Source organism: Tachysurus vachellii, chromosome 1 (genome assembly GCF_030014155.1).
Source record: "Tachysurus vachellii isolate PV-2020 chromosome 1, HZAU_Pvac_v1, whole genome shotgun sequence".
Taxonomy (NCBI): domain Eukaryota; kingdom Metazoa; phylum Chordata; class Actinopteri; order Siluriformes; family Bagridae; genus Tachysurus; species Tachysurus vachellii.
The window spans coordinates 8,607,868-8,635,679 of NC_083460.1; the positions used below are offsets into that span (position 1 = coordinate 8,607,868).

General features: G+C 36.3%; 2 protein-coding genes and 1 long non-coding RNA gene across 4 annotated transcripts; all 3 read right to left on the minus strand.

Annotated features, from left to right (window-relative positions):
• Positions 1–16: 16 nt before the first annotated feature.
• Positions 17–15,806, minus strand: LOC132846473 (CD48 antigen-like). Of its 2 annotated transcripts, none has more exons than XM_060871270.1 (3): positions 15,710–15,806; positions 13,683–13,976; positions 17–1,179 (listed from the first exon to the last, which is right to left on the minus strand). In XM_060871270.1, the coding sequence occupies exons 1-3, from the start codon at positions 15,762–15,764 to the stop codon at positions 875–877; spliced, it is 654 nt and encodes a 217-aa protein (XP_060727253.1). In that variant the 5' UTR covers positions 15,765–15,806; the 3' UTR covers positions 17–874. The 2 variants fall into 2 exon arrangements, with proteins under 2 accessions (XP_060727253.1, XP_060727261.1); XM_060871278.1 differs by lacking the exon at positions 17–1,179 and adding an exon at positions 11,409–13,545.
• LOC132863059 (uncharacterized) lies at positions 4,752–6,027 on the minus strand. The gene is made up of 3 exons (XR_009650091.1): positions 5,836–6,027; positions 5,708–5,760; positions 4,752–5,024 (listed from the first exon to the last, which is right to left on the minus strand). It is a non-coding gene; the product is annotated as an uncharacterized LOC132863059 (long non-coding RNA).
• Positions 15,807–23,190: 7,384 nt separating the features above from the next.
• LOC132846620 (CD48 antigen-like) lies at positions 23,191–27,357 on the minus strand. Its single transcript, XM_060871316.1, has 3 exons — positions 27,271–27,357; positions 25,241–25,534; positions 23,191–25,103 (listed from the first exon to the last, which is right to left on the minus strand). The coding sequence occupies exons 1-3, from the start codon at positions 27,323–27,325 to the stop codon at positions 24,799–24,801; spliced, it is 654 nt and encodes a 217-aa protein (XP_060727299.1). The 5' UTR covers positions 27,326–27,357; the 3' UTR covers positions 23,191–24,798.
• Positions 27,358–27,812: the final 455 nt, after the last annotated feature.

A 27,812-nucleotide genomic window follows, 5' to 3' on the forward strand; every position in this document is an offset into this window, starting at 1 on the left:
GGTAATGAAGGCGAACTCAGGTGCTGAAGAGATTTATTTACAGTGCAAGAGAAACTACTAGATTAAGAAACAGAAAACAAACACTAGAGTCAGGAATACACAAAAACTGGGTCAAAGATAGGCACAAAAATATACTGACATCAACAGAAGCTTCACAAAGACATAGTGAGACAAAGAGGTTAAATCAGGTATCTAATTAAACATCACAAAACAGGTGAACATCATAAACTGATGAATTTAATCGCACAACAGAAGGGTCGTGCAGGGCTGCCCTCTAGTGGTCTGGCACGAGAACATAGTGAACAGAGAAAAAAAGTCCACGTTCTCCTGACAATTAGATTATTTAATCATGCCATCATCGAGGAAGACAATTTCATCTTTTAAAATTGGGCATCACACTGTAATATGGTCTGTTTGTGTATATAAAATGGTCCATGACGAAAAAATAAGAAAAGATGATAGGAATTTTATTTTCTGGAAATAAAGCAGCAGGTTTTTCAATATGTGTTTATACACTAAAAAAAGAAATACTTTCATTTATTTTATTAGGGAGGTATTAAATATAGCCTAGAGACATTAAAAGGGACATTAAAGGGACAGGCAGAAAGAAACAGGCTTCATGAGACATAATCTGTTTATACACAGGAATACTTTAACCCTACACAAGTATCATGCCCTTTAAAATGACACTCTAGAATTTCTAAGGAATGAGGGTGAGATCTGGACAGCGTGATACAACATAGGGAAGAGGGTTGGTGAGGAACAGCATAGCATGGAGAGGAAGATATGTTCAATCTTAATCATGTAATCATACCACATACCACAATTAGTAATAGTACATTAATATAGAAGGTACATTCTCTTACATTTACATTTAGACCAGGCAGTAAGTGTGCATGCTTACACCTTCAGGAGGGCAGAGGTGTTTCACATGTTTTATCTCTATAGTTGTATTTTTCCAGCTCACTGGGTTGCTATGATTACAAATGATAAAGTTGTTACTAACATACAATGAGAGCGAAAGGAACATGTGTCCAGATGTTTTCTTTTCCATCATATCACAATTATCATTGTAGCAGTGAGAGGTTACTGAGAGCTTCTGAGCTTCACAGGTGAGAGTCACATTACAGGTGTCATTACTTTGGAGAGAAGCAGTAAGGACTGGTTTCTCCACTGGATCTGAGATACACACATACACATGCATTACTGTACTGCTAATCAATACACACACACACACACACATTAATTAATTATTACTCGTTACTTAACTGATAAGGACACTATTATTGTATCAGTAGTGTATTTTGGCTATAAGACTTACCCAACACATGTAGTTAGTACTTAGCAACAACGTCCTTCGTTTCACCAGCGACTTCTGCTTCATAGATTCCACTATCACTCTTCTGTAAGTTCTTCAGTGTCAGACTGTAGGTTTCCTCATTAAACTCCACCCTTTCTTTATAACTTCCATACACTCTACTTGGAGGATTTCCATTATATCTCGCAATGAGAGTTTTTGGTTTAAATGTCCAGTCAATATCTTCACTGACCGTTTCATTTTTTTTTTGTATGTCCAGTTGAACAGAACTGTTAACCAGCTTAAAAACATCATCACACACTGTAAGAAAAGAGCAAATATATACTATTTCATTATACTCTTATAACTTGTATTATATATTTACTTTATGTTACATTCATTTATTGTCAGGATCCAGCCAGGACTTTTGGATATGTGCTTTTGTTTATGTTCTGTGTCACGTGTCTGTCGCAAAATGCCGCACTGCTCTTAAAGGAGCCACAACATATTTCACCCGTTACAGATTTCCCCTGGCCAAAAAAAGAAGTTGCCCTCAGCCATACACAGCAAAAGAAACACCTCCACTTAATAACCCTTCACACATGACTGAGTCGAAAAGTTAAAAGGCAGAAAAATAGATGATGCACAACCAGTACAAGCATACAGTACATGTTAGTACAGTGTACATTAGATAGTACAGTGTACAGAAATTTGCCGGATATAAACAAAGAACACAGAACAAGAACAAACACGCTGAACAACTAACAGCCTAAGAACACTGAAATGACCCGTTAACCCTAATGCAAGTCAAGCCTTAACGTGTGATAGGGGTTAGCTGATGTTTAAGCTGTTGTCCACAACAGCTTTGAGTGTTGAAAAGTTCAAAATACAAAATTATGACTCAACAACAGTTCAATTCCAGGATAAATCCAGTGCAAAACATTTCCAGTTCCACTATTAAAAGATGTTAATAGTTAATTATAAAATTAGTAGTTAATATAATAGTTCCACTATTAAAAGATGGGTCTTAATTTACTCAAACAGCTATAACACATAATAGCAGTGTATGCACAAAAAAAAAGGTATATTCAGGGCTAGATTCTGAGGCCCTGTGCTATAGTTGGGTTGTGGTCATCCTTAGGGGATGTGATTAAGTTCATGTGACTTTTTCCTCATTTACAACATGCCAATATGGCAGATTTTTGTGATGTAAAAGAAAGAAAGAAAGAAAGAAAAAACATAATTAAACTAAGATAAATTATTTACTTTTATGATTATGATTAGAATTATGATCATAAAAAATAATAATAATAATAATAATATTAATAATAATAATAAGAATAATAATAATTATTATTATTAATAATAATAATAATAATAATAATAATAATAATAATAATAATAATAATAATGTGCCATGCTGATAGACTCTTACCCATAAAACTGCCATAGAATAAAATTATGACAATAATTAAATTATGAAATTTAGTTAAAGGGGTGTGCATACATGCAACTAGGTTATTGTAAGTTTATTTATTTATTTTTCCTAAAATATTTCTGATGGTTTTTCACTTACATTTTTAATGCTGTATTTCAAACAACATTGAGGGTGGAAAAAGTGCTTACATGACTGATCTTGGTTACTTTTCTTTTAGTATTATTATTATTATTATTATTATTATTATTATTATTTAATATAGTATTTTAAGACAATATAGTAATATTTTACTTTACTACTAGTCATACATATACAATACATTCATAGAACTCTCCCAAACTATAACTAAACTATAAAATATACAAGGGACCTGAGTAGTTACCCTACTGCACTATACAACCTATGCTCAAACATGAATAATGAAACAAAGTACAAGCAGAACTTCTTTCCTTCATCTTTTCTATGGAAAGAACATGTGAGTAAAAAGGCAAAAAGACAAAGTGAATAACACAAACTAACAATCAGATTTTACATGTCCTCCATTACACACCTCCATTAATGTGTCACTGTCTGAGGAATCGCATTATTTTTTTTGATCATTGTTATCTAATCTTTACTACAGGTCATAGTATATAAAACACGTTACCCTTTTCATATTAGAAAGATTTTATGGGATTAGTTTACCTGTGATTGGAACCAACATGTAGAGAAAGAAGACAGGCTGCATTGCCATTGCCATCTTGTACTGTAACTTGTTTGTGAGGAAGGAAGTTGTGCTTCCTCCTGCAGGGCGGAAAAAAAAAAAAACAGTATTCAAAAAACAGTATTCATCCATCCAGTAGCTTGACCGAGTTATAGAACAGCCAAATAAGGCAACTTCATGTTGTTTTACTTTAATATGTGTTTGTCAGACTGCTAAAGCAACAGTGTAAAAGATGCATTTATTTCTGGTGGCTGTTATATTTGTTTAGATGAAAAGCTAATGTCAACTACAAGATACAAACTACAAGAACAAAAAAATACAATAGCAAAACTTTCTAGAAATTAACCCGTTACTAATCATACTAATTATTTGTGTTTTCTGCATAGTATTTTAACTGTATTGCAGTAATGTACACTATTTCTGATGGTCTTCTATCATCCATTTCCCAGCATTGCTCCTTTGAAAATAAAAGAGCCAGTAACAAAAACCCAGAGCGACTACATAGAGAACTGAAAATAGTGACACTGCGTATTTCACACAATAAGGTTACTAGCACAACAAAAAGAGAATTGTGGAAGTTATCATAATAGGCTAAGGATTGCAAAATGTCTATTGGTCACTAAAATGCCCCACTTTCTGTGGAAGATTACCAAAACCAGTGTTCATAAGTCTGCTAATGTGAAATAGGCAGGAGAATAAATCCCCAAAAGAGATGGTTAGTAATAAACCAAACAAATAGGAAAATATGACAACAATCCAGTTCATTAATCAAAAAGATAGGCATTGCTATAAGTTTAAGTTTATGTATTTTTGTGGTGTTTATTTTATCGTTTTCCTCATTATAGCTTGATTGGGACTTTCCACAGAGTTTTTTAAGTAAAGAATGAAACCAGACTTGAGCATGCTGTGAAAGTAATGTGTTGAATGTGACACTGATTAGTATTAACTGAACAACATGACCACATAAATTTTTTTAAAGGGTGCTAAAAGATTTCACCCACACACTCTAAAAAATGATGTGTTGGATTTACTTAAAATATGTATGCACCATTTTTGCATCACACTTTTTAAGTAAACCCAACTTGGAAAAAAATTACTTAAAATTAACAAGAAAACTGTTGTTATATGTACTTAAATTTTTGGGTACACTCAACATTGTTTACTTAAAAATATAAGTAACATGGTAGAATCTGCTAAGTAACTGCAAGTTAAGTTAACTTAAAATTTAAGCTCATTTATGTTAAAAAAGATAATTAATTGAGTTGAACCAATGTAAAATTTTAAGTTATTTTAGATCATCAGCTATTGGTCTGCATACTGCACTGCTGCTTGAATGGGTTAAACGCAGAGCACAAATTCCTAGTATGGGTCACCATGTCACTTCACTAAAATAAATTACACATGCAAATCACACAAAATAAAGCATTTCACTTTATTTTTTGAAACAGGCTGCAATACAATGGTGAAGCCTAAAACCACACATCATGAATGTACAACAAATGTGTCAAATTAACAAATTTTGAACAAAAAAACAAACAGGACACTTCCTTGATGCTGCCCCCTTTGCAACACTTTCTTGCTCTGAGCTAGAAAGAGAAAAAAGTTTTATATTTAGTATGAATAGGCAAGACATTGCAGAGTCTTACTAGCAGAGACCTTTTCAGTAAAAGATTGTATATACTAATGACGCATCACCTTTTTTTGGCAAAATACTCATATACTGGTAATTTATCAATACTGTTATTTAAAGATATTAATAGATCACGTTTTTGCATAATGTGCTATGCTGAGACCAGCGGATGTCGGAAGCGTGTCACGCCCTTCTGCTCCGCATTTACGCATGCGTAGAAGTTTCTCATTATTATAAGAAAAGTTAAGTTTCAAGCCAAGGTGGTAATTGAACAAAGAACTGCAAAGCGTTACACGGAGCAGGGCGGGAACAGATTCGTCAGAATTCGCCCTTATCTTAATGCAAACATGCCAACGCGATGCATGGTCATATACCTCTGAAATAAACAAATTAACCACTAGAACATTCATTCGATGGAGGCACACTGCTTTTAGGCGGACAATCGCGTGCACACTCGTTCCTCCTTTCATACAATAACTTACTTGTACAAACTGGACTTTCATAAGTATTCAAGTAACACGTTTCTAATTGTTGAAGCTAAATTCGTAGCAATTCAGAAATTCAATTTAAAAAAGTTTCTTTCTTGACCACAAACGCAAACACAAATAAACGAATGTACGTTAAAACGACAAATCTTACCTCTTTTCAGCGTCTTCGTCTCTTTGCGTTTCAGAAAATATCTTCATCTAACACTACAAACAAGTGTTTATTAATTTCAAAACCACAAAATCGAATATTTTGCTTAGTTTATTGAAAGTTAAGCTTACCTCTTTCCACCGTCTTCACATGTGCGTCACAAAATGGCTCCAGTTTTTTCCAGATTTGCATATCACGTGGCTCACAGTCAAACTTAAAATATTATGTTATAATTACTTAGTTTTGATGCAATTTTAATACTAGTTGACGTGACTTATGTTTTTTCATTATATTTATGCATACATTTAGGTTCACCTTGTAACTTATATATTTATGTTACAGACACTATATATGCTAAGTAGAGGTTGGAAAGTTAAAATTACTTTGTTATTTGTGTTTAGTTTATTTATTTTTAAAAGTAATGGTTGTTCAGCCAACGAATCGTTTTTTAGAGTGCACCAAGCCTGCTGGTTCCTTTTCTTGAATCATTTTAACTTTTGTATATTTTACCACTGGTGACAACTGGAAGATTTTACATCATGCCTGAATTACAATCTATATCTATACATATGATTGTGTTCTGTTTAATCTGTTGATTGGGCCTTATGTTTAATTCTTAGTCTCTCCAAATGTCAACAAAATCAGTCGTTTCTGCCTGGCCATACTACACAAAACATGCCCTCGTCCCAACTATTTTGAGACCTGTAGCAGGCATCAAATAAGCTCATTTAGTGAATAAAAGTGTCTCATTTGTTATTTAACATTTGTTATTTAATCTAGGTTCTATTGTTAGTAAAATATTGGCTCATGTAATTACAGTAGAAAGTCTTTCATTAGTTTGATGATACATACTGACTGCTAATCAAAATTGGCCTCTTTTCAATAGAAAATCTGAATTTGAGTTCTTTAGTTTCAAGCAATTTAACAAGAAAAACCTTCAACAAATGTGAAAAAAAAACCTCAATTATTTTGATCAGTTTGGAATGTAGTGTGTATTTTTGATATTTAAGCCATGATGTTCAAGCCATGATGTTTAAAGTATATACACAATCTATCTTTTAGCGTTTACAGTCCCTGACAAAAGTCTTGTCGCTTATCTATTTTGTAGAAACACCTGCTATTAACCTGACTTTTAATTAATCAATTGGTGTTAGAAATAGCTCATATGAAAATCTAAAACCCTCCCAAATGATGTTTAATGCACTTAAATAAACTAGTTTCACTGAAAAAAGATTTATCATTTAATCAAGACATAAAGGTCAAATTTTGGCAAGACAAAAGTTTTGTCGCCTATACAGAAATTGAACAAATTTACTGCAAATACAAAAATATGTCAGCAAATTAAGTAGTGGTGCTGTGAGATCCAAATTTAATATCTTGTATGACTTCCATGAGCTTGAAGGACTGCATCCATGCGGTTTGGCAAGGATTCATACAATTTATTGATGAAGTCATCAGGAATAGCAAAGAAAGGAGTCTTGCATGCCTCCCAGAGTTCATCAATATTCTTTGGTTTCGTCTTCCATGCTCGCTCTTTCATCCTACCCCACATATGCTCAATGATGTTCATGTCTGGTGACTGGGCTGGCCAATCCTGGAGCATCTTGATCTTCTTCACCTTGAGGAACTTTGATGTGGAGATGGAAGTATGCGATGGAGCACCATCCTGCTGCAGAATTTGGCCTCTTTTATGGTTGGGAATATAAAAGGTAGCTAAGATTTCTTGGTATTTTAGACTATTGATGTTACCTTCCACCATACTGGATGTAACCCCAGACCATGATTTTTCCACCACCAAACTTCACTGTTTTCTGGGTGAATCTCGGATCCATGCGGGCTCCAATAGGTCTCCTGCGATATTTGCGGTGACTGTGGTGTAACTCAACAGAAGATTCATCTGAAAAATCCACCTTCTGCCACTTTTCCACCGTCCATCCATTTAGCAGGCTGTGGGCCTTGGCAAATGCCACATGGTTTTTCAATTGTCTTTTGTTTAGTGCTGGCTTCTGGGCACTGATTCGACCATGGAGGCCATTTCGAGACAGAATCCGACAAACTGTTCTGTTGACACAGGGACTTCAGGTGACCAGTTCTCGTGGAGCTCTGCTGCAGTGGAAAATGGGCTGGCCTTGGATTTTTGAGCCAACAAACGGTCCTCCGGAGCAGTTGTCTTGCGGGGTCTGTCTGACCTGGGCTTGTCCAAAACGTCTCCAGTCTCTTCAAATCTTTTTTTATCATTTGTACTTGACGCTGAGACACATTGAAGGTGTCTGCCACATCAGCAGTGCCTTCTCTTCTCTTCTCTTCTCTCCTAGTCTCGTCTCTTTTCTTTTCTTCTCGTCTCTCCTCGTCTCTTCTCTTCTCTCCTCGTCTCGTCTCTTCTCTTCTCTCCTCGTCTCGTCTCTTCTCATCTCTTCTCGTCTCTTCTCTCCTCGTCTCCTCTCTCCTCTTCTCTTCTCTCCTCGTCTCGTCTCTTCTCGTCTCTTCTCTTCTTGTCTCTCCTCGTCTCGTCTCTTCTTTTCTCTTCTCTTCTCTCCTCGTCTCTGCTCTTCTCGTCTCCCCTCGTCTCTTCTCTTCTCGTCTCTGCTCTTCTCGTCTCTTCTCTTCTCTTCAATTTTCTACCTTAAACTGTCCTTCTAATAAGAAAAATTACTTAAATAAGGTCTGTTTACCTGTATTTCTTGGGGGAAAATTCAATGGTTTGGATAATTAATGTTCAACCTGTCAAACAACTTTACAACACACTTTTCTGGATTTTATTTAAAGTTTCCCTTAATAGAAAATTGAATTGGACTGTTGCTTTGTGTTTAACACAAAATCTTATTATTGTTGTTTCAAAAGCAATATCTCAGATTTCAGAGATGTTTTAGTGTGACTTAGATGATGGTATGCTAACCAGTAGTTTCCAGAATGACTCTGAAATGACTCAAACAGATCAGCAGAATTCAGGTATAAAAATGACTTTTTAATTTGTTTATTGTTTATTAATTCTAGGTTTTATACAATTTCTAGACTATAGCTTATTACATATTTAATTGATTTCTATTTCACACTATCAAAAGTTTTTACAGACAATGTCATTAAAAGGGTCATTTTTATTATGAGCCTATATACAGTATATTATAAAAATGTTTAGAATATTTTATATTTCTGCACATTTTTGACCCAAAACATCATCAAATTAATTGAATCCCCAATGTTTCCATTTCAACAAATATCTGAATAATAAAAGATCAAATTTCAAAGATGGTTCTTTCTAGTTCAAAAATATGTATATAAAAAATGAATTTTAACAATAAGCCTGAACACCTGAAACACCTGGCAAGTGCCATTTTTTTACATGCTCTAATAAACAAAAACCCCTTATTTCTTTACACTTATCTGCAAAGATTATGCTTTAATTATGTGAATTTAGTATTGCATGATTATGCAATTTGTAATCATTCTGTGTCCAAGGGGTGTTGAGAGAGGCTTCATTCAATAACATATGTGTGTTCACTGCATGTTAAATTTAATGTCTTACTATCTATACATTTTTCATTTAATCTTGATTATCTCTGGATATCAGGGGCTCTTTTACTTGAAATGTGAATATATCAGACATTGCTGATTTGATTCAAGAAATATCCAATATCATCATTGTGTAATACCAAGTTCATTACTATCTTTACTTTTTGAATATTACTTTAACCTTTATGACTATATATATATATATATATATATATATATATATATATATATATATATATATATATATATATATATATATATATAATATATAGTCATAAAGGTTAAAGTAATATTCAAAAAGTATTTATATACATATATATATATATATATATATATATATATATATATATATATATATATATATATATATATATATATATATATATATATATATGAATGAATATTTGTTTTACCGTTGCGGCATTCCCACTCTGAGGCCTGAGGCAGCATGAATGGCTCTGCCTGAAAGAATTGATGGCTAAGCAGGCAGGTACAAAGCCTTTCCCTCCAGCCCAAGGCCTACCGCAAGAAGTCAACCAAGTGCAACTCTCTAAGGCTCCTACTCACAAGGAGGGTCCTTGAGTGGGCATCTGCTGTATGGGATGCTGACACCCAGGTACACGCTTTGTTCAGTCACTTCTCCCACCTTATATGCCAGGTGTCCTGTAGAGCCTTAACCACACTACAAGGACTCGCATCCAAGAACCAAGATATCATGCTATCACCATTCATCACCCAAGCCATTCGCCTGGAATAACCTCCTCAGAAACCAGCACCGCGACCTGCTATTCCCAAGACTCAAAGGAGACCTGCCAATACCAAACCTCCCCAAATCCATGTAGCTTGGCAGGACAAGAGTGTCCCCTAGAGGAACATCAATGCCGATTTTGCCTCCAGCTCTGCTTTTACTGAGGCCAGGACAGACACAGCTGTGCTAACTGCCCGGAGAGTGATGCCCTGTTTAAAAGAAACACTAAAATGTTATCTGGTAACCTAACATCAGAAGCTTATTGCTATATAAAAAAATACAGCTGCCTCTTGTTATACACTGAGCTATAATCAATAAATAAAAGACTTGGGTGTCTTTATTTACAGTACAAGAGAAACTACTTTAGTAAAAAACAGAAACTATGGAATAACTAATGAAAACAAACAAAAAAAACACAAAAACTAGGTCAAAGCTGTTCTGGCACATAAGCATAGTGAATAAAGGAAAAAATGTCCAATTATCTACGTTAGTCAGATAAAATTACTTTGCCATTTGTTAAAGGTTAAAAAAAGGTTTGCCATTAACAAAGGAGGTGATTTCATCTTACTACTCTGTATCTCAGCTTTAGGTAGACAGAGTATGAGCAGCACACTGTAATATGGTCTGTTTGTGTATATAAAATGGTCTATGACAAATTAATTAATGAATTCTCTTAGGACTTACATAATTAAGAAATTCCCTAGAAGGTACATAGTCAGGATGACTTATTATACCCTCTGCTCTCTGGACCTCTTGTTTATTCCTTAGAGAGCATAGTCTTTTTCTTGGACTCGGTTGATCATGGAGCAGACCTTAACAATTCTATTTTGACAGGTTTTGTATTTTGTAGACAACTCATTGTGAAAAGGTTAAAACACTCTTGGTAAAACACTGAAAGTCGCCTAAATTCTCAGATGTCCCGCCTTGACAATACAGTTGCGAGTCAAACACTGTTCCTAAACATTTGTAACACAATACATGTGTTATTATGATGGACATGTGCCAGTAAACATGTGTTTATCTGTTCTAAAGTTTAAAATTAAAACTAAAATATTATCTGGTGACTTAACATCGGGAGCTAATTGCTCAATGAAATAAAAATACAGCTGCATCATGCTTTGTGTAAAGCTAAGCTATATTCGGTAAATAAAAGTCTTGCATGTGAGTGGTTTGTCCATGATGTTTATACAGCTGTAAAGGATGAAAAGCTTTAAGTCCTCTACACCTTTTCCAGTTTCAGTGCAAACTGAAGTGGGTCTAGTTTGCCATCAAATACAAATTAATACAAAATTATTTTCAATTTTGGGTTATATCATAGTGACCAAGGTTATTATTGCTATCAGAGTAAAGTGACATTTGTTGCTGTAAGAGTATTAATTTGTGTTACTTTTCACTTGAAAATTGTAGAGGTAATGAAGGCGGACTCAGGTGCTGAAGAGATTTATTTACAGTGCAAGAGAAACTACTAGATTAAGAAACAGAAAACAAACACTAGAGTCAGGAATACACAAAACTGGGTCAAAGATAGGCATAAAAATATACTGACATCAACAGAAGCTTCACAAAGACATAGTGAGACAAAGAGGTTAAATCAGGTATCTAATTAAACATCACAAAACAGGTGAACATCATAAACTGATGAATTTAATCACACAACAGAAGGGTCGTGCAGGGCTGCCCTCTAGTGGTCTGGCACGAGAACATAGTGAACAGAGAAAAAAGTCCACGTTCTCCTGACAAATAGATTATTTAAGTTAGTCAGTAAAAAGTATATTCTCATTTGTAAAAGGTTAAAAAAGGTTTGCCATTATCGAGGAAGACAATTTCATCTTTTAAAATTGGGCATCACACTGTAATATGGACTGTTTATGTATATAAAATGGTCCATGACAAAAAAATGAGAAAAGATGATAGGAATTTTATTTTCTGGAAATAAAGCAGCAGGTTTTTCAATGTGTTTATACACTAAGAAAAGAAATACTTTCATTTATTTTATTAGGGAGGTATTAAATATAGCATAGAGACATTAAAAGGGGCATTAAAAGGGACAGGCAGAAAGAAATAGGCTTCATGAGACATAATCTGTTTATACACAGGAATACTTTAACCCTACACAAGTATCATGCCCTTTAAAATGACACTCTAGTAGCCTAGTAGTTGTATCAACATCTGATTGTCAAATCAAATAAATTAAGTACAATTTAAAAACCTTTTGACAATATTTATTGTCACATAACATAGAACTGAACATATATATGATTGTAGATATGCATAACGTTCTCTCATTAAATAAATAAAAGTAGGGCTACATTTAAAAATAAGAGAAAATAAATAAAATGTGAAAATCGTGTATGTTTAAATAAAGTACTTAACTTTCCCTTTTATATCTCAGTGAGAGAACTGAGGTCTAGCTTGGCTTGGGTTAGGTTTAAACCTGGGCTTGAATGGAGTCAGGGCCGTTCTCATACACATGTGGAGGTGCTCATTAGTGAGCCTAGAACCATATTTAGTTTGGATTATGTACATTGTAGAGAAAGCTGCCTCGCAGTTGTATGTAAAGCCAAACATGGTCAGGATGTATAGGGCTACCTCCCTCAGACCTGGGAAAGCTGTCTCAGGGACGCTGTCTTCAGATTTGAGTGGATATGTTTGTTCAAATCCTTTATATTTGGTCTCATAATGGCGTTTCACATTGTCACGTTTAATATGAGACACACTGATGAAGTGTGAACAGAAATCAGTCTCCGTCTCACTCGTCTGTTTCTCTCCCTTTCTCCGTCTCACTCGTCTGTTTCTCTCCCTTTGTTTTCTACATGTATCGCTATCTTTCTTTCATGTGTAACTTTACTCTAATTCTCTCTCATCTGTCTTGCACTGTTGAGTCGCAGTGTTTACTTCAGGAACGCACAGACTTGATTGGTCTGTGCGTTTCCACTACCTTTACCGTAAAGACTGCAAAAGCTGCGCCGTTAAAATAGAAGCGCTTCGTCAAGTTTTAAATCATAACCTTTTGTTTTGGCTGTAGGTCCGGGTCCGGATTGGACAGCTTCTGGGTCCGGACCTGGACCGCGGTCCGCCTGTTAGTGACCTATGCTCTAGAATTTCTAAGGAATGAGGGTGAGATCTGGACAGCGTGATACAACATAGGGAAGAGGGTTGGTGAGGAACAGCATAGCATGGAGAGGAAGATATGTTCAATCTTAATCATGTAATCATACCACAAATATCAATTAGTAATAGTACATTAATATAGAAGGTACATTCTCTTACATTTACATTTAGACCAGGCAGTAAGTGTGCAAGCTTACACCTTCAGGAGGGCAGAGTTGTTTCACATGTTTTATCTCTATAGTTGTATTTTTCCAGCTCACTGGGTTGCTATGATTACAAATGATAAAACTTTTACTAACATACAGTGAGAGGAAAGGAAACGTGTCTCCAGATGTTTTCTTTTCCATCATATCACAATTATCATTGTAGCAGTGAGAGGTTACTGAGAGATTCTGAGCTTCACAGGTGAGAGTCACATTACAGGTGTCATTACTTTGGAGAGAAGCAGTAAGTACTGGTTTCTCCACTGGATCTGAGATACACACATACACATGCATTACTGTACTGCTATTCAGTGCACACACACACACAAAATTAATTATTACTCATTACTTGTCTGATAAGAACAATATTATTGTATCAGTAATGCATTTTGGCATTAAGACTTACCCAACACCTTTAACTGGTACGTAGCGACAGTTACACTGCGTTCCCCAAATTCTTTTGCTTCATAGATTCCACTATCACTCTTCTGTAGGTTCTTCAGTGTCAGACTGTAGGTTTCCTCATTGAACTCCACCCTGTCTTTATATCTGTCAAATACTTTAGTTGGGGAATTTTCAATATATCTCACAATGTTAATGCCTTTGTTAAATGTCCAGAAAAGATCGAAGGACTTATCCAAATGTTCTGGTATGTCCAGTTGAACAGAACTGTTAACCAGCTTAAAAACATCATCACACACTGTAAGAAAAGAGCAAATATATACTATTTCATTATACTCTTATAACTTGTATTATATATTTACTTTATGTTACATTCATTTATTGTCAGGATCCAGCCAGGACTTTTGGATATGTGCTTTTGTTTATGTTCTGTGTCACGTGTCTGTCGCAAAATGCCGCACTGCTCTTAAAGGAGCCACAACATATTTCACCCGTTACAGATTTCCCCTGGCCAAAAAAAGAAGCTGCCCTCAGCCATACACAGCAAAAGAAACACCTCCACTTAATAACCCTTCACACATGACTGAGTCGAGAAGTTAAAAGGCAGAGAAATAGATGATGCACAACCAGTACAAGCATACAGTACATGTTAGTACAGTGTACATTAGATAGTACAGTGTACAGAAATTTGCCGGATATAGACAAAGAACACAGAACAAGAACAAACACACTGAACAACGAACAGCCTAAGAACACTGAAATGACCCATTAACCCTAATTCAAGTCAAGCCTTAACGTGTGTTAGGGGTTAGCTGATGTTTAAGCTGTTGTCCACAACAGCTTTAAGTGTTGTAAAGTTCAAAATACAAAATTATGACTCAACAACAGTTCAATTCCTGGATAAATCCAGTGCAAAACATTTCCAGTTCCACTATTAAAAGATGTTAATAGTTAATTATAAAATTAGTAGTTAATAAAATAGTTCCACTATTAAAAGATGGGTCTTAATTTACTCAAACAGCTATAACACATAATAGCAGTGTATGCACAAAACTTAAAAGGTATATTCAGGGCTAGATTCTGAGGCCCTGTGCTATAGTTGGGTTGTGGTCATCCTTAGGGGATGTGATTAAGTTCATGTGACTTTTTCCTCATATACAACATGCCAATGTATATGGCAGATTTTTGTGATGTAAAAGAAAGAAAGAAAGAAAGAAAGAACATAATTAAACTAAGATAAATTATTTACTATTATGATTATGATTAGAATTATGACAATAAATAATTATTATTAATAATAATAATAATAATAATAATAATAATAATAATAATAATAATATGTGCCATGCTGATAGACTCTTACCCATAAAACTGCCATAGAATAAAATTATGACAATAATTAAATTATGAAATTTAGTTAAAGGGGTGTGCACACATGCAACTAGGTTATTGTAAGTTTACTTATTTATTTTTCCTAAAATATTTCTGATGGTGTTTCACTTACATTTTTAATGCTGTATTTCAAACAACATTGAGAGTGGAAAAAGTTCTTACATGACTGATCTTGGTTACTTTTCTTTTATTATTATTATTATTTAATATAGTATTTTAAGACAATATAGTAATATTTTACTTTACTACTAGTCATACATATACAATATATTCATAGAACTCTCCCAAACTATAACTAAACTATAAAATATACAAGGGACCTGAGTAGTTACCCTACTGCACTATACAGAAACAACCTATGCTCAAACATGAATAGTGAAACAAAGTACAAGCAGAACTTCTTTCCTTTATCTTTTCTATGGAAAGAACATGTGAGTAAAAAGGCAAAAAGACAAAGTGAATAACACAAACTAACAATCAGATTTTACATGTCCTCCATTACACACCTCCATTAATGTGTCACTGTCTGAAGAATCGCATTTTTCTTTTGATCATTGTTATCTAATCTTTACTACAGGTCATAGTATATAAAACACTTTACCCTTTTCATTTTATAAAGATTTTATGGGATTAGTTTACCTGTGATTGGAACCAACATGTAGAGAAAGAAGACAAGCTGCATTGCCATTGCCATCTTGTACTGTAACTTGTTTGTGAGGAAGGAAGTTGTGCTTCCTCCTGCAGGGCGGAAAAAAAAAAACAGTATTCAAAAAACAGTATTCATCCATCCAGTAGCTTGACCGAGTTATAGAACAGCCAAATAAGGCAACTTCATGTTGTTTTACTTTAATATGTGTTTGTCAGACTGCTAAAGCAACAGTGTAAAAGATGCATTTATTTCTGGTGGCTGTTATATTTGTTTAGATGAAAAGCTAATGTCAACTACAAGATACAAACTACAAGAACAAAAAAATACAATAGCAAAACTTTCTAGAAATTAACCCGTTACTAATCATACTAATTATTTGTGTTTTCTGCATAGTATTTTAACTGTATTGCAGTAATGTACACTATTTCTGATGGTCTTCTATCATCCATTTCCCAGCATTGCTCCTTTGAAAATAAAAAACCCAGAGCGACTACACAGAGAACTGAAAATGACACAGCGTATTTCACACAATAAGGTTACTAGCACAACAAAAAGAGAATTGTGGAAGTTATCATAATAGGCTAAGGATTGCAAAATGTCTATTGGTCACTAAAATGCCCCACTTTCTGTGGAAGATTACCAAAACCAGTGTTCATAAGTCTGCTAATGTGAAATAGGCAGGAGAATAAATCCCCAAAAGAGATGGTTAGTAATAAACCAAAGAAATAGGAAAATATGACTACAATCCAGTTCATTAATCAAAAAGATAGGCATTGCTATCAGTTTATGTATTTTTGTGGTGTTTATTTTATCGTTTTCCTCATTATAGCTTGATTGGGACTTTCCACAGAGTTTTTTAAGTAAAGAATGAAACCAGACTTGAGCATGCTGTGAAAGTAATGTGTTGAATGTGACGCTGATTAGTATTAACTGAACAACATGACCACATACATTTTTTTGAAGGGTGCTAAAAGATTTCACCCACACCAAGCCTGCTGGTTCCTTTTCTTGAATCATGTTAACTTTTGTATATTTTACCACTGGTGACAACTGGAAGATTTTACATCATGCCTGAATTACAATCGATATCTATACATATGATTGTGTTCTGTTTAATCTGTTGATTGGGCCTCATGTTTAATTCTTAGTCTCTCCAAATGTCAACAAAATCAGTCGTTTCTGTTTAAACATTTGTTATTTAATCTAGGTTCTATTGTTAGTAAAATATTGGCTCATGTAATTAGAAAGTCTTTCATTAGTTTGATGATACATACTGACTGCTAATCAAAATTGGCCTCTTTTCAATAGAAAATCTGAATTTGAGTTCTTTAGTTTCAAGCAATTTAACAAGAAAAACCTTCAACAAATGTGAAAAAAAAACTCAATTATTTTGATCAGTTTGGAATGTAGTGTGTATTTTTGATATTTAAGCCATGATGTTCAAGCCATGATGTTTAAAGTATATACACAATCTATCTTTTAGCGTTTACAGTCCCTGACAAAAGTCTTGTCGCTTATCTATTTTGTAGAAACACCTGCTATTAACCTGACTTTTAATTAATCAATTGGTGTTAGAAATAGCTCATATGAAAAGCTAAAACCCTCCCAAATGATGTTTAATGCACTTAAATAAATTAGTTTCACTGAAAAAAGATTTATCATTTAATCAAGACATAAAGGTCAAATTTTGGCAAGACAAAAGTTTTGTCGCCTATACAGAAATTGAACAAATTTACTGCAAATACAAAAATATGTCAGCAAATTAAGTAGTGGTGCTGTGAGATCCAAATTTAATATCTTGTATGACTTCCATGAGCTTAAAGGACTGCATCCATGCGGTTTGGCAAGGTTTCATACAATTTATTGATGAAGTCATCAGGAATAGCAAAGAAAGGAGTCTTGCATGCCTCCCAGAGTTCATCAATATTCTTTGGTTTCGTCTTCCATGCTCGCTCTTTCATCCTACCCCACATATGCTCAATGATGTTCATGTCTGGTGACTGGGCTGGCCAATCCTGGAGCAACTTGATCTTCTTCACCTTGAGGAACTTTGATGTGGAGATGGAAGTATGCGATGGCGCACCATGCTGCTGCAGAATTTGGCCTCTTTTATGGTTGGGAATATAAAAGGTAGCTAAGATTTCTTGGTATTTTAGACTATTGATGTTACCTTCCACCCTGCAGATCTCTCGCACACCCCCATACTGGATGTAACCCCAGACCATGATTTTTCCACCACCAAACTTCACTGATTTCTGGGTGAATCTCGGATCCATGCGGGCTCCAATAGGTCTCCTGCGATATTTGCGGCGACTGTGGTGTAATTCAACAGAAGATTCCTCTGAAAAATCCACCTTCTGCCACTTTTCCAGCGTCCATCCATTTAGCAGGCTGTGGGCCTTGGCAAATGCCACACGGTTTTTCAATTGTCTTTTGTTTAGTGCTGGTTTCTGGGCACTGATTCGACCATGGAGGCCATTTCGAGACAGAATCCGACAAACTGTTCTGTTGACACAGGGACTTCAGTTGACCAGTTCTTGTGGAGCTCTGCTGCAGTGGAAAATGGGCTGGCCTTGGATTTTTGAGTCAACAAACGGTCCTCTGGAGCAGTTGTCTTGCGGGGTCTGCCTGACCTGGGCTTGTCCAAAACGTCTCCAGTCTCTTCAAATCTTTTTTTATCATCTGTACTTGACGCTGAGACACATTGAAGGTGTCTGCCACATCAGCAGTGGCTTCTCTTCTCTCCTAGTCTCGTCTCTTCTCGTCTCTTCTCTTCTCATCTCTCCTCGTCTCATCTCTTCTCTCCTCGTCTCGTCTCTTCTCATCTCTTCTCGTCTCTTCTCATCTCTTCTCAATTACATCTCTTCTCTTCTCGTCTCTTCTCATCTCTTCTCTTCTCTTCTCTTCTCGTCTCTCCTCGTCTCATCTCTTCTCATCTCTTCTCGTCTCTTCTCATCTCTTCTCTTCTCATCTCTTCTCTCCTCGTCTCGTCTCTTCTCTTGTCTCATCTCTTCTCGTCTCTTCTCGTCTCTTCTCTTCTTGTCTCTCCTCGTCTCTTCTCTTCTTGTCTCTCCTCGTCTCGTCTCTTCTTTTCTCTTCTCTCCTCATCTCATCTCTTCTCTCCTCGTCTCTTCTCATCTCTTCTCTTCTCTCCTCGTCTCGTCTCTTCTCATCTCTCCTTGTCTCGTCTCTTCTCTCCTCGTCTCGTCTCTCCTCGTCTCTTCTCGTCTCGTCTCTTCTTTTCTCTCCTCATCTCTGCTCTTCTTTTCTCTTCTCGTCTCTTCTCGTCTCTTCTCGTCTCTTCAATTCTCTACACTTACACTGCCCTTCTAATAAGAAAAATTACTTAAATAAGGTCTGTTTACCTGTATTTCTTGGGGGAAAAATCAATGGTTTGGATAATTAATGTTCAACCTGTCAAACAACTTTACAACACACTTTTCTGGATTTTATTTAAAGTTTCCCTTAATAGAAAATTGAATTGGACTGCTGCTTTGTGTTTAATTTCAAATAGGTTTGTCTTTCTCAAACAAATATACAAATAGTCATAAAGAACGACAATAAGAAAAAGGCAGAGAAACCCAGTTCAAAGCCAGATAAAGTAATTATAGGCATATAACCACTTTTCTTTCATACATACAGTATAAAATCATATCATGAGGATTTCATAATCAAATTTAGCACAGCTGTGTAATGCTTAATGAATTACAGTTTTTGGCTTAAAATAATTGTTATGCTCATTTGGGACACATGTCTTTCAAAGAGATACAAGAATTTATATTTCATATACATACATATATGAATAGATTTATATTAGTTAAAAGATTGAAAACAGCATTCAGATACTGTAAGGACTCTGCCCGGACTCTGGCCACGTGCATCTGTTTATGTTTCTCGTCACGTGTCTGCCCCGCCTTCGTCTGCTCCTCCCTGTCATCACACCTGATCCTTATTGTGTCATTGTCTTCTTGTATTTAACTGTGCCGCGTTGCTTCGTGCAGCGCGGCATCCACTGTGATTTGTCCTGTCTAGTCTGCGTCCTGTTTCATGTTTTCAGTTATTAAACCCTATTATGATTTATGCTATCCTGCGTTTGGGTCCGCTCTGTTTCCCGTCGTTACAGAAGATGCCGCCACATGAGGACCCAGCGGGATAGCAGCTACTTGGACCGGCTGACTGGGAGTACTTTTTTTTGTTTGTTTTCGTGTTTGTGTTTTTTTTTTCCCCTCTGGACTTGGCGCGTTTGGCGACGTGGGTCCGCATTTTTTCGGTGAGGGGCGCCGCCTCGCTTTTGGTTTTTTCGCGGGGGGCGCTGCCTCACTTCCTGGTTGCGGGCCATGTCGCCAGCCCAAGGTTTGTTTGGTTTTTTCAGTGTCCTGTGACATCGCCCCGCACTTTCCGGTGGGGGGCGTCGCTTCACTTTTAGTTTCCGTGGAGGACGTCGCCCCACTTCCTGTCCGCGGGGGTGTCGCAGGCCTGTGTTTTTTCCTGTTTTTGGACTTCCCTGTTTTGTGGGGGATTTATTTTTTTTTCCCTCCCGCCCTCCCTTTCCTGGACTTTGGGGGTGGATCTGGCCGGGGTGCGTCTGGGGTTGTGCTCGGCCCTTCAGCTCGGCTGTGGACGTCGCTCGGCCCTTCAGCTCGGCTGTGGACGTCGCTCGGCCCTTCAGCTCGGCTGTGGACGTCGCTCGGCCCTTCAGCTCGGCTGTGGACGTCGCTCGGCCCTTCAGCTCGGCTGTGGACGTCGCTCGGCCCTTCAGCTCGGCTGTGGACGTCGCTCGGCCCTCTCTGGCTGCGCCGCCGTGTGCCTTGCTCCCCCCACCTGCCTCGCCGTGTGCCTTGCTCCCCCCACCTGCCTCGCCGTGTGCCTTGCTCCCCCCACCTGCCTCGCCGTGTGCCTTGCTCCCCCCACCTGCCTCGCCGTGTGCCTTGCTCCCCCCACCTGCCTCGCCGTGTGCCTTGCTCCCCCCTCCCGGGCCCGTCGGGACTGCCTGGACGGATTGGCGCGTCGGGAGCCGTGCCTTGGGGGGGGGCTCTGTAAGGACTCTGGCCGGACTCTGGCCACGTGCATCTGTTTATGTTTCTCGTCACGTGTCTGCCCCGCCTTCGTCTGCTCCTCCCTGTCATCACACCTGATCCTTATTGTGTCATTGTCTTCTTGTATTTAACTGTGCCGCGTTGCTTCGTGCAGCGCGGCATCCACTGTGATTTGTCCTGTCTAGTCTGCGTCCTGTTTCATGTTTTCAGTTATTAAACCCTATTATGATTTATGCTATCCTGCGTTTGGGTCCGCTCTGTTTCCCGTCGTTACAGATACACTGTTTAAGGATATTTAAACAAAATCTTATTATTGTTGTTTCAAAAGCAATATCTCCGATTTCAGAGATGTCTTATATATATATATATATATATATATATATATATATATATATATATATATATATATATATATATATATATATATATGAATATTTGTTTTACCGTTGCGGCATTCCCACTCCCAGGCCTGAGGCAGCATGAATGGCTCTGCCTGAAAGAATTGATGGCTAAGCAGGCAGGTACAAAGCCTTTCCCTCCAGCCCAAGGCCTACCGCAAGAAGTCAACCAAGTGCAACTCTCTAAGGCTCCTACTCACAAGGAGGGTCCTTGAGTGGGCATCTGCTGTATGGGATGCCGACACTCAGGTACGCGCTTTGTTCAGTCACTTCTCCCACCTTATATGCCAGGCGTCCTGTAGAGCCTTAACCACACTACAAGGACTCGCATCCAAGAATCAAGATATCATGCTATCACCATTCATCACCCAAGCCATTCGCCTGGAATAACCTCCTCAGAAACCAGCACCGTGACCTCCTGTCTCGCCCTTACCAAGACTCAAAGGAGACCTGCCAATACCAAACCTCCCCAAATCCATGTAGCTTGGCAGGACAAGAGTGTCCCCTAGAGGAGCATCAATGCCGATTTTGCCTCCAGCTCTGCTTTTACTGAGGCCAGGACAGACACAGCTGTGCTAACTGCCCGGAGAGTGATGCCCTGTTTAAAAGAAACACTAAAATGTTATCTGGTAACCTAACATCAGAAGCTTATTGCTATATAAAAAAAATACAGCTGCCTCTTGTTATACACTGAGCTATAATCAATAAATAAAAGTCTTGGGTGTCTTTATTTACAGTACAAGAGAAACTACTTTAGTAAAAAACAGAAACTATGGAATAACTAAACAAAACAAACAAAAAACACAAAAACTAGGTCAAAGCTGTTCTGGCACATAAGCATAGTGAATAAAGGAAAAAAATGTCCAATTATCTACGTTAGTCAGATAAAATTACTTTGCCATTTGTTAAAGGTTAAGAAAAGGTTTGCCATTAACAAAGGAGGTGATTTCATCTTACTACTCTGTATCTCAGCTTTAGGTAGACAGAGTATGAGCAGCACACTGTAATATGGTCTGTTTGTGTATATAAAATGGTCTATGACAAATTAATTAATGAATTCTCTAGGATTTACATAATAAACAAATTCTCTAGAAGGTTCATAGTCAGGTTGACTTATTATACCCTCTGCTCTCTGGACCTCTTGTTTATTCCTTAGAGAGCATAGTCTTTTTCTTGGACTCGGTTGATCATGGAGCAGACCTTAACAATTCTTTTTAGACAGGTTTTGTATTTTGTAGACAACTCATTGTGAAAAGGTTAAAACACTCTTGGTAAAACACTGAAAGTTGCCTAAATTCTCAGATATCCCGCCTTGACAATACAGGTAGTGTTATCATCAAATCTCAGTTGCAAGTCAAACACTGTTCCTAAATAATTGTAACACAATACATGTGTTATTATGATGGACATGTGTCAGTAAACATGTGTTTATCTGTTCTAAAGTTTAAAATTAAAACTAAAATATTATCTGGTGACTTAACATCGGGAGCTAATTGCTCAATGAAAAAAAAATACAGCTGCATCATGCTTTGTGTAAAGCTAAGCTATATTCGGTAAATAAAAGTCTTGCATGTGAGTTGTGTTGTCCATGATGTTTATACAGCTGTAAAGGATGAAAAGCTTTAAGTCCTCTATGCCTTTTCCAGTTTCAGTGCAAACTGAAGTGGGTCTAGTTTGCCATCAAATACAAATTAATACAAAATTATTTTCAATTTTGGGTTATATCATAGTGACCAAGGTTATTATTGCTATCAGAGTAAAGTGACATTTGTTGCTGTAAGAGTATTAATTTGTGTTACTTTTCACTTGAAAATTGTAGAGGTAATGAAGGTGAACTCAGGTGCCGAAGAGATTTATTTACAGTGCAAGAGAAACTACTAGATTAAGAAACAGAAAACAAACACTAGAGTCAGGAATACACAAAAACTGGGTCAAAGATAGGCACAAAAATATACTGACATCAACAGAAGCTTCACAAAGACATAGTGAGACAAAGAGGTTAAATCAGGTATCTAATTAAACATCACAAAACAGGTGAACATCATAAACTGATGAATTTAATCACACAAAAGAAGGGTCGTGCAGGGCTGCCCTCTAGTGGTCTGGCACGAGAACATAGTGAACAGAGAAAAAAGTCCACGTTATCCTGACAAATAGATTATTTAAGTTAGTCAGTAAAAATTATATTCTCATTTGTAAAAGGTTAAAAAAGGTTTGCCATCATCGAGGAAGACAATTTCATCTTTTAAAATTGGGCATCACACTGTAATATGGACTGTTTATGTATATAAAATGGTCCATGACAAAAAAATGAGAAAAGATGATAGGATTTTTATTTTCTGGAAATAAAGCAGCAGGTTTTTCAATATGTGTTTATACACTAAGAAAAGAAATACTTTCATTTATTTTATTAGGGAGGTATTAAATATAGCCTAGATACATTAAAAGGGGCATTAAAAGGGACAGGCAGAAAGAAACAGGCTTCATGAGACATAATCTGTTTATACACAGGAATACTTTAACCCTACACAAGTATCATGCCCTTTAAAATGACACTCTAGTAGCCTAGTAGTTGTATCAACATCTGATTGTCAAATCAAATAAATTAAGTACAATTTAAAAACCTTTTGACAATATTTATTGTCACGTAACATAGAACTGAACATATATATGATTGTAGATATGCATAACGTTCTCTCATTAAATAAATAAAAGTAGGGCTACATTTAAAAATAAGAGAAAATAAATAAAATGTGAAAATCGTGTATGTTTAAATAAAGTCCTTAACTTTCCCTTTTATATCTCAGTGAGAGAACTGAGGTCTAGCTTGGCTTGGGTTAGGTTTAAACCTGGGCTTGAATGGAGTCAGGGCCGTTCTCATACATGTGGAGGTGCTCATTAGTGAGCCTAGAACCATATTTATTTTGGATTATGTACATTGTAGAGAAAGCTGCCTCGCAGTTGTATGTAAAGCCAAACATGGTCAGGATGTATAGGGCTACCTCCCTCAGACCTGGGAAAGCTGTCTCAGGGACGCTGTCTTCAGATTTGAGTGGATATGTTTGTTCAAATCCTTTATATTTGGTCTCATAATGGCGTTTCACATCGTCACGTTTAATATGAGACCCACTGGTGAAGTGTGAACAGAAATCAGTCTCCGTCTCACTCGTCTGTTTCTCTCCATTTCTCCGTCTCACTCGTCTGTTTCTCTCCCTTTGTTTTCTACATGTATCGCTATCTTTCTTTCATGTGTAACTTTACTCTAATTCTCTCTCATCTGTCTTGCACTGTTGAGTCTCAGTGTTTACTTCAGGAATGCACAGACTTGATTGGTCTGTGCGTTTCCACTACCTTTTCAAGTTTTAAATCATAACCTTTTGTTTTGGCTGTAGGTCCGGGTCCGGATTGGACAGCTTCTGGGTCCGGACCCGGACCGCGGTCCGCCTGTTAGTGACCTATGCTCTAGAATTTCTAAGGAATGAGGGTGAGATCTGGACAGCGTGATACAACATAGGGAAGAGGGTTGGTGAGGAACAGCATAGCATGGAGAGGAAGATATGTTCAATCTTAATCATGTAATCATACCACAAATATCAATTAGTAATAGTACATTAATATAGAAGGTACATTCTCTTACATTTACATTTAGACCAGGCAGTAAGTGTGCAAGCTTACACCTTCAGGAGGGCAGAGTTGTTTCACATGTTTTATCTCTATAGTTGTATTTTTCCAGCTCACTGGGTTGCTATGATTACAAATGATAAAACTTTTACTAACATACAGTGAGAGGAAAGGAAACGTGTCTCCAGATGTTTTCTTTTCCATCATATCACAATTATCATTGTAGCAGTGAGAGGTTACTGAGAGATTCTGAGCTTCACAGGTGAGAGTCACATTACAGGTGTCATTACTTTGGAGAGAAGCAGTAAGTACTGGTTTCTCCACTGGATCTGAGATACACACATACACATGCATTACTGTACTGCTATTCAGTGCACACACACACACAAAATTAATTATTACTCATTACTTGTCTGATAAGAACAATATTATTGTATTAGTAATGCATTTTGGCATTAAGACTTACCCAACACCTTTAACTGGTACGTAGCGACAGTTACACTGCGGTACGCAAATTCTTTTGCTTCATAGATTCCACTATCACTCTTCTGTAGGTTCTTCAGTGTCAGACTGTAGGTTTCCTCATTGAACTCCACCCTGTCTTTATATCTGTCAAATACTTTAGTTGGGGAATTTTCAATATATCTCACAATGTTAATGCCTTTGTTAAATGTCCAGAAAAGATCGAAGGACTTATCCAAATGTTCTGGTATGTCCAGTTGAACAGAACTGTTAACCAGCTTAAAAACATCATCACACACTGTAAGAAAAGAGCAAATATATACTATTTCATTATACTCTTATAACTTGTATTATATATTTATTTTATGTTACATTCATTTATTGTCAGGATCCAGCCAGGACTTTTGGATATGTGCTTTTGTTTATGTTCTGTGTCACGTGTCTGTCGCAAAATGCCGCACTGCTCTTAAAGGAGCCACAACATATTTCACCCGTTACAGATTTTCCCTGGCCAAAAAAAGAAGCTGCCCTCAGCCATACACAGCAAAAGAAACACCTCCACTTAATAACCCTTCACACATGACTGAGTCGAAAAGTTAAAAGGCAGAGAAATAGATGATGCACAACCAGTACAAGCATACAGTACATGTTAGTACAGTGTACATTAGATAGTACAGTGTACAGAAATTTGCCAGATATAAACAAAGAACACAGAACAAGAACAAACACACTGAACAACTAACAGCCTAAGAACACTGAAATGACCCGTTAACCCTAATGCAAGTCAAGCCTTAACGTGTGATAGGGGTTAGCTGATGTTTAAGCTGTTGTCCACAACAGCTTTGAGTGTTGTAAAGTTCAAAATACAAAATTATGACTCAACAACAGTTCAATTCCAGGATAAATCCAGTGCAAAACATTTCCAGTTCCACTATTAAAAGATGTTAATAGTTAATTATAATATTAATAGTTAATATAATAGTTCCACTATTAAAAGATGGGTCTTAATTTACTCAAACAGCTATAACACATAATAGCAGTGTATGCACAAAACTTAAAAGGTATATTCAGGGCTAGATTCTGAGGCCCTGTGCTATAGTTGGGTTGTGGTCATCCTTAGGGGATGTGATTAAGTTCATGTGACTTTTTCCTCATTTACAACATGCCAATGTATATGGCAGATTTTTGTGATGTAAAAGAAAGAAAGAAAGAAAGAAAGAACATAATTAAACTAAGATAAATTATTTACTATTATGATTAGAATTATGACAATTAATAATAATAATAATAATAATAATAATAATAATAATAATAATAATAATAATAATAATAATAATATGTGCCATGCTGATAGACTCTTACCCATAAAACTGCCATAGAATAAAATTATGACAATAATTAAATTATGAAATTTAGTTAAAGGGGTGTGCATACATGCAACTAGGTTATTGTAAGTTTATTTATTTATTTTTCCTAAAATATTTCTGATGGTTTTTCACTTACATTTTTAATGCTGTATTTCAAACAACATTGAGAGTGGAAAAAGTTCTTACATGACTGATCTTGGTTACTTTTCTTTTATTATTATTATTATTATTTAATATAGTATTTTAAGACAATATAGTAATATTTTACTTTACTACTAGTCATACATATACAATATATTCATAGAACTCTCCCAAACTATAACTAAACTATAAAATATACAGGGGACCCGAGTAGTTACCCTACTGCACTATACAGAAACAACCTATGCTCAAACATGAATAATGAAACAAAGTACAAGCAGAACTTCTTTCCTTCATCTTTTCTATGGAAAGAACATGTGAGTAAAAAGGCAAAAAGACAAAGTGAATAACACAAACTAACAATCAGATTTTACACATCCTCCATTACACACCTCCATTAATGTGTCACTGTCTGAGGAATCGCATTATTTTTTTTGATCATTGATATCTAATCTTTACTACAGGTCATAGTATATAAAACACTTTACCCTTTTCATTTTATAAAGATTTTATGGGATTAGTTTACCTGTGATTGGAACCAACATGTAGAGAAAGAAGACAAGCTGCATTGCCATTGCCATCTTGTACTGTAACTTGTTTGTGAGAAAGGAAGTTGTGCTTCCTCCTGCAGGGCCTATCAAAAAACAGTATTCATCCATCCAGTAGCTTGACCGAGTTATAGAACAGCCAAATAAGGCAATTTCATGTTGTTTTACTTTAACATGTGTTTGTCAGACTGCTAAAGCAACAGTGTAAAAGATGCATTTATTTCTGGTGGCTGTTATATTTGTTTAGAGATATTTTTTAGAGATATATTTGCATAGAGGACTGAAAATAGTGACACAGCGTATTTCACACAATAAGGTTACTAGCACAACAAAAAGAGAATTGTGGAAGTTATCATAATAGGCTAAGCATTGCAAAATGTCTATTGGTCACTAAAATGCTCCACTTTCTGTGGAAGATTACCAAAACCAGTGTTCATAAGTCTGCTAATGTGAAATAGGCAGGAGAATAAATCCCCAAAAGAGATGGTTAGTAATAAACCAAACAAATAGGAAAATATGA

Bases quoted from the DNA above. Each gene is read 5' to 3' on its own strand.
- LOC132846473 (XM_060871270.1), bottom strand. From the start codon at position 15,764: ATGGCAATGGCAATGCAGCTTGTCTTCTTTCTCTACATGTTGGTTCCA. The intron at 13,977-15,709 runs GTAAACTAATCC...CTTTTCTTACAG, and splicing joins CATGTTGGTTCCAATCACAG to TGTGTGATGATGTTTTTAAG. The intron at 1,180-13,682 runs GTAAGTCTTAAT...TGTGTATCTCAG, and splicing joins GTACCAGTTAAAGGTGTTGG to ATCCAGTGGAGAAACCAGTC.
- LOC132846620 (XM_060871316.1), bottom strand. From the start codon at position 27,325: ATGGCAATGGCAATGCAGCTTGTCTTCTTTCTCTACATGTTGGTTCCA. The intron at 25,535-27,270 runs GTAAACTAATCC...CTTTTCTTACAG, and splicing joins CATGTTGGTTCCAATCACAG to TGTGTGATGATGTTTTTAAG. The intron at 25,104-25,240 runs GTAAGTCTTAAT...TGTGTATCTCAG, and splicing joins GTACCAGTTAAAGGTGTTGG to ATCCAGTGGAGAAACCAGTA.